The sequence below is a fragment of the Anneissia japonica genome, unplaced genomic scaffold (genome assembly GCF_011630105.1).
Source record: "Anneissia japonica isolate Jap-2015-1 unplaced genomic scaffold, ASM1163010v1 scaffold284800_len683186_cov164, whole genome shotgun sequence".
NCBI lineage: Eukaryota > Metazoa > Echinodermata > Crinoidea > Comatulida > Comatulidae > Anneissia > Anneissia japonica.
The window spans coordinates 641,569-648,079 of NW_022711393.1; the positions used below are offsets into that span (position 1 = coordinate 641,569).

At 36.3% G+C, this 6,511-nt stretch overlaps 2 protein-coding genes across 2 annotated transcripts; both read left to right on the forward strand.

Annotated features, from left to right (window-relative positions):
- The first annotated feature begins 3,524 nt into the window (after window positions 1-3,524).
- Window positions 3,525-4,156, forward strand: LOC117107461 (histone H2B, gonadal-like). The gene has a single exon (XM_033249161.1). It carries the CDS (start codon window positions 3,533-3,535, stop codon window positions 3,899-3,901), a length of 369 nt encoding a protein of 122 aa, XP_033105052.1. The 5' UTR covers window positions 3,525-3,532; the 3' UTR covers window positions 3,902-4,156.
- Window positions 4,157-5,464: 1,308 nt separating this feature from the next.
- Window positions 5,465-5,915, forward strand: LOC117107458 (late histone H2A.2.2). The gene has a single exon (XM_033249158.1). The coding sequence runs from the start codon at window positions 5,492-5,494 to the stop codon at window positions 5,867-5,869; it is 378 nt and encodes a 125-aa protein (XP_033105049.1). The 5' UTR covers window positions 5,465-5,491; the 3' UTR covers window positions 5,870-5,915.
- The last annotated feature ends 596 nt before the right edge of the window (window positions 5,916-6,511 follow it).

Sequence of the window (6,511 nt, forward strand, 5' to 3'; positions counted from 1 at the left end):
GGGGGGGGGGGCTGTTTCTTACTATTGAAACTGCATTACGATGTTGGAAACTTTCTATACCGGTACAACTTTACCATTATCCAAATTTGTAAGGCTGTTGTATTCATCACATACAGCTTAGTATTCTTATTCTCTAAATTTATCTTATAGTAAGTCTTGTAAGTCCCCAACGAGGCGCCAATGCCCCGACGAGGGGTTAGATTTATTTCCCCCGAAGAAAGCAAAGTGGGCGTGGTCGATTAAAAGGTTTCGAAAATGGTTCTGGGCGCGAAGCCCCGAAAATATTTCCAATTTAGGGGTTTCAAAGGCTTATTTAATCGATTTAATAGTCTAGGTCTACTAATATGTAGAAAATACATATAATATTTTTTCCCTCCCCGACGAATATTGCTTTTTCTCCCCGACGAGGAGGGGGGGGGGGGCAGCTCTCCCGGAAAGGGGAGCCTTGCCCCCCCCCACCCGCTGGCACACCCCTGAAATAAGTTAATACCATGATTAAAGTTAAAAATGCTGCCTGCTTCATTACGCTCAACAGTCTCGCTTGTCCTATCGTGGCTCTGAGATATTGCAGGTTGAGCTTTAGGCATGTAGTCATTAGGCTACAGAATAGGATTTAAAAAAAAGAGAAAACGGTCGAAATTGACTGAAAAGAAATCACATTCTATAAATTTGCCAATAAAAACAACTACATTCAAATTTTTATCTTAACTGGAAAATATTCATGCCTGACGAAATACATCAATTTCACCATGTTTTTCTAAAAAGTGCTTATTTTTGACTCTCATTCTCCCATTTGAGCGCCCCCACCAAACCTGGCGCCCGGTACTTAGCCCAGAGTGTTATTATTTTCCCAATTTCAGGGTCAAAATGTTCGTATGTAATTCTTATATTTTTGCACACTAAAAATTTAAAATAACTGCATTGTATTATAGAGCTTAATACATCGTCACACCAATATCAATAAAATAGTAATAGGCCTATGTGACTAGCTTTATTTAGTTATTTGTTTTGCTAATTTGTTATATGTATATATATATATATAAATCAAAGTAGCCGTTAACACTGTTAAATCATATATAAATCATCAAAGAAAGGTAAAATTCTCATTCGTTGAGAGCTAAGCTACACGATGTATTTATTTAGTCCTTTATTCGAACACTGTATTTACCCTGTCTCTTATACACATCTAGATGTGTATAAGAGACAGGAGTACCGGTAACAGGCTCTGCATTACTATTACTACTCATTACTGTTTTATCTAGCTGGTTTTAAAGTTGCAATAACATTAGGAGTCAAATGGTATACTGTCTCTTATACACATCTAAAGCACATCCTCAACCAATCATAGGGGTCTATGACTTTAGATGGAAAACCGGTGACTATAAATGGTCTTGAATTTCAGTTCTTAGAGCACTAACACTCTTTCCGAACTAAGTTAGAGATGGCACGTACTAAACAAACCGCTCGTAAATCTACCGGAGGAAAAGCTCCCCGAAAACAACTTGCCACCAAGGCAGCACGTAAAAGTGCTCCAGCCACCGGTGGTGTTAAGAAACCTCATCGTTACAGACCTGGAACCGTCGCTCTCCGTGAGATCCGTCGTTACCAGAAGAGTACCGAGCTTCTCATCCGCAAGCTCCCATTCCAACGTCTAGTCCGAGAAATCGCCCAAGACTTCAAAACCGATCTCCGATTCCAGAGTTCTGCCGTCATGGCTCTTCAGGAGGCTAGCGAAGCTTACTTGGTCGGTCTTTTCGAAGATACCAACTTGTGCGCTATTCACGCCAAACGTGTAACCATTATGCCAAAGGACATCCAACTGGCCCGCCGTATCCGTGGTGAACGTGCATAAACTCTGTCATCAGTTATCTCAAACCAAAAGGCTCTTTTCAGAGCCACAACTTGTTCGAAAGAGAGAAAAGCAATGTTTGTCTTGTCTAACTTTTTCAAAATAAACTACATAAACATACATAAATAGAAAAGACCCCTGCACATTTCTGATCATTATGATATAGCTTGATATAAGCAAAATAGCATATACACACCCGATTCAAGATAACATTTTTATTACTGTATAGATAGGCCTATGTTGTCAGTCAAAAGCATAATTCTGTTCTATCCTTTTGCAACAAAGACCCGATATACCAAGCGACAAACTTAATCAGTTTTGCTCTGGTAATCACATCCCAAAGTAAGCATGCCCACTAGAGATAGTGATGCTCTGAACACAGGAGAGCAATCGTGGTCCATAATTTTTTTAAGTGTTGGATGTTCTCTACTGCTAGACCGTAATGACAAAGCTCTGTTATAACTGGAAGAGTGCCGTTTGTCCCGGTTGTTCGCCCTGATAGCCAATGCGGTACTCTACTGTATGCTTTGTGGTGTTAAAAAGGTTTAGCCGTGAATTAGTAAAATTTAAAAAACTAATTCCTCCATGGTCTAACCAAATCCAATTATTATATAGATACAAACTCGTATTTTGTGCTACTCTATTGGGATCACGTAGGCCTATTAATTTAATAGCTGTCCTAAATACATTTAATTTAAAATATTTATATTGGGGTAAAGAGGAGTTTATAAATTAGTTTACTGTATCTAAAAATTATCTTCGTGTCAGTTAAATATAGGCCTACGTTAAAAGCTCATGTGTATCCATGTTTCTGCATGCTGTATCAAATACACCTCTCTGGAAGTGCTGAACATGTATTAATTAAAATATAAACCGTTTTTTATGTACTCAGAGGCTTAGAAAAATTATTTAGTAGTCTTCTAAATTGCCTGATTTCTATGTTTAAACATGTATTGTCCTATGTAAACTAACAAATATAAAAATCATTTTTGAAATTTACTTGATCATATTGAAGTAACATGAAAATCACCTTGAAAATAAAAAGTGTTTAAAAAAGTGTGTATAACTACAAATGATATAAACACTTCCATTCACTGGAAGTGTTTTATTATTTTTAACATTTTGACTCATTAGGCACTTATTAAATAAATGATTTTTATTGTTATGGTTTTATTGTGGATAACACCATTGATGTGATGTGTGCCGTTGTTCAACAGAAGCGTTTTCCAAATAAATATTATTATTATTACAGTATTATTATTAGTACATACTTTGTGTGATTTAAATAATTAGATAAAAGCGTTTTCGAAATATCTGTATCAGAATACTAACAATTGATAATGTACATCATACGATGATTAGGTGATTCGATCATTATAACAGATTTTTTTCTACCTCATAGGCGCCAATAGTGTATTTCAATATCTCACTGTCTGTATACAATTTTGGGCGCGTGTGATTTACATTACCCGCATTTTTACCCGCAGAAGAAAAATTGGTTGACACGCTACAGTAGGATTTTTTTAATGCTTACAGTATCTAATAAATCGCGCGCTTTCAACAACCAATAGGAAGCCTTAAGATACCGTGGGACTGGAAGCCCTGCTTTGCATATTTGATTGTATAAATACAGTGCTCGCTTTTTGGTTTGACACTCATCTATTCGTAGACTACATAGGGAAGATGCCTCCAAAAACTTCAGGAAAAGCTGCCAAAAAAGCCGGTAAGGCTAAAGCCGTCAGAACTGGCGACAAGAAGAGAAGACGTAAGCGAAAGGAAAGTTACAGCATCTACATCTACAAGGTGTTGAAGCAAGTTCACCCAGACACTGGTATCTCTAGCAGAGCCATGGGAATCATGAACAGCTTCGTCAACGATATCTTTGAACGTATTGCCGGTGAAGCATCTCGTCTTGCTCACTACAACAAGAAATCCACCATCACCAGCAGGGAAGTCCAAACCGCTGTTCGTCTCTTGCTGCCTGGTGAATTGGCCAAACATGCCGTATCTGAAGGCACCAAAGCTGTCACCAAATACACCAGCTCGAAGTAAACTACTTGATCTGCAATCTCAAACCAAACGGCTCTTTTCAGAGCCACCAAAAGTTAAAAAGAGATTTGTGTGCATTGTCAAAGTGTGTTGTTTCTAGTCCTAATAGTATAGATATTCTAAACATATGAAATACCAATCTGATAACGAAATACATTCGTTATACACTACATCATAATTTCCTATGTTCATAACTAAAATATAAGTACACATTACCTTAAACGCCAAAGCTACTTTTGGTTAATTTTTGCAGCATGGGTAACATATGGTCATAATACTGCAACAGAGGATTGATGAAAAATCTTTTATAAATAAAGATAAGATCTCAACCAGAGAAGCATAATATATTAATGAAATCATTATTAGTGAATGAAAGTGCATACTGTACTAGTATACAGTATGGGCAAAGCTTGGTACCTTCCGTAACATGTATTTTACATACGTCAAGTGTTTCCCAAAAACCGAAAGGTCCGCTAATTAATCTCAGATAAGATAGTATAATACATACTCCAAGTATCGAAATGCACGCCATCGTGTCGGGATTCAAGTCAAATCAAGTATTTCACTTAATAAAAACGGTATATATTTAATGGGGGTGGGGAAGGGATCCACAAAGTAAAGAATGTTTCTTCAATTACCTTATGAAAATATTTCGAATTTTCAAAATGACTAAATAATTGTCACGATATTTTAGTTGGCCAGCTATAAGGACCATTAGGGGAAAAATGTTTCTTTGTTTTATACAGATCTGTATTGTAAGTTTATAAGTACCGGTAACAGGCTCTGCATTACTATTACTACTCATTACTGTTTTATCTAGCTGGTTTTAAAGTTGCAATAACATTAGGAGTCAAATGGTATATAATAGCTCCATTTAAAGCATACCTTGCCTGACTTTGGTTGCCTATAAAACGAAGAACCATAACACAGTAAATTTAATTTGCTGATACACTCAATTTTTGCCGAGAGATAATATTATTAAAATAAGTGAGAAACAATAGGATCTTCGACCTTCGTTTTATCCTAACCATTCGGTGTATAATTTAGGTGACTTTTATTCTACGGAGATAGGATATGCCTATGCATATTCTGTTGCAAAATACAAAAGAAAAAACAATATTGCAAATAAATAAATTAATTTAAAGCATTGAATTGATCATTTTAGAAGAATCTAAAAGTTATAAAAAATATACTAATACTGCCGGTGTTAAGCCAAAACAATTAAACATTCAAATGTTAAAAGAATTAATCAATTTGGTCTTTTGGCGAGTTTATATGTATTTTATCACAAACGGTATATGATTAAAATTCATTGACTTTTTAAGTTACTGTATTTAGAATAGCCATGGTATAGCAACCTGTAATTTTACCATCCTGATTACCAATAATATTTGCGCCAAATAGGACAATAGAATGGATTAACAGTCGATTAAGTCACAAGGAGACTATGGCGGGACAGTCTGTGATTGGTTAATGCAATGAGCGCTGAAGCCAAACGCAAGCCTCGAGCAGGCTATATAACCGTAACAGTTCGTTAGATAAGTATCATTCTCGAATTTAGTATTATTACCGAAGAACGAAGTACTGTACAATATGTCTGGACGTGGTAAAGGAGGAAAAGCAAAAGGAAAGGCCAAGAGCCGATCAAGCCGTGCTGGACTTCAGTTCCCAGTTGGTCGTGTCCATCGATTTTTGCGAAAGGGTAACTATGCATCTCGTGTCGGTGCTGGTGCCCCAGTCTACATGGCTGCCGTACTCGAATACTTGACTGCGGAAATCTTGGAGTTGGCTGGCAACGCTGCCCGTGACAACAAGAAGAGCAGAATCATCCCCCGTCATCTTCAGCTTGCCATCCGTAACGATGAAGAGTTGAACCGTCTTCTTGGAAGTGTGACCATTGCACAAGGAGGTGTACTACCAAACATCCAGGCTGTACTTCTGCCAAAGAAGACCCAGGCCAAGTCCAAGTAGATCTAATCAACTACTGTATCGTCAAACCAAACGGCTCTTTTCAGAGCCACCATATACAAAAAAGAGATTTGAAACAAGGCCGTTAAATGTGTACATGTGTAGTGTGCTCCTTTGTTTGTTTAATAGTCCGATTATTCATTAAGTCATTGTAACACGAGCCTATATTAGTGTATTAGTAAATTGTACCATGGAAGTATTATAGTATATTTCGATAAATAGGTGTTTACCTATGAAACCTGCCTTCCATAACGTCGCTACAGTGTTTTCGTGTTTCACAGCAATCGTTATCCATTGTGTGCTGTCCCCCACGACATCAATCTCACAAAACCACAATTGGAATATTTTGATCCGAGTATTTACAACATCCGGATAACCGTTAATCCTATCGTTAACAACATTTCACAAAATTACATTAATTTTTTTTCTTAAAATTTCACCCAAAACCGAATACAACTCAAAAGGCAATAAGATTGACTTGGTAGACATGAAACACTAATTTTATTATTCACATGAATATTTCAGCATGAGTCATATATATATATATATATATATATATATATATATATATATATATATATATATATATATATATATATATATATACACACTATATATATATATATATATATATATATATATCTA

Excerpts from the sequence above, each read along its gene's own strand:
- LOC117107461 (XM_033249161.1), top strand. The coding sequence starts at position 3,533 with ATGCCTCCAAAAACTTCAGGAAAAGCTGCCAAAAAAGCCGGTAAGGCT.
- LOC117107458 (XM_033249158.1), top strand. The coding sequence starts at position 5,492 with ATGTCTGGACGTGGTAAAGGAGGAAAAGCAAAAGGAAAGGCCAAGAGC.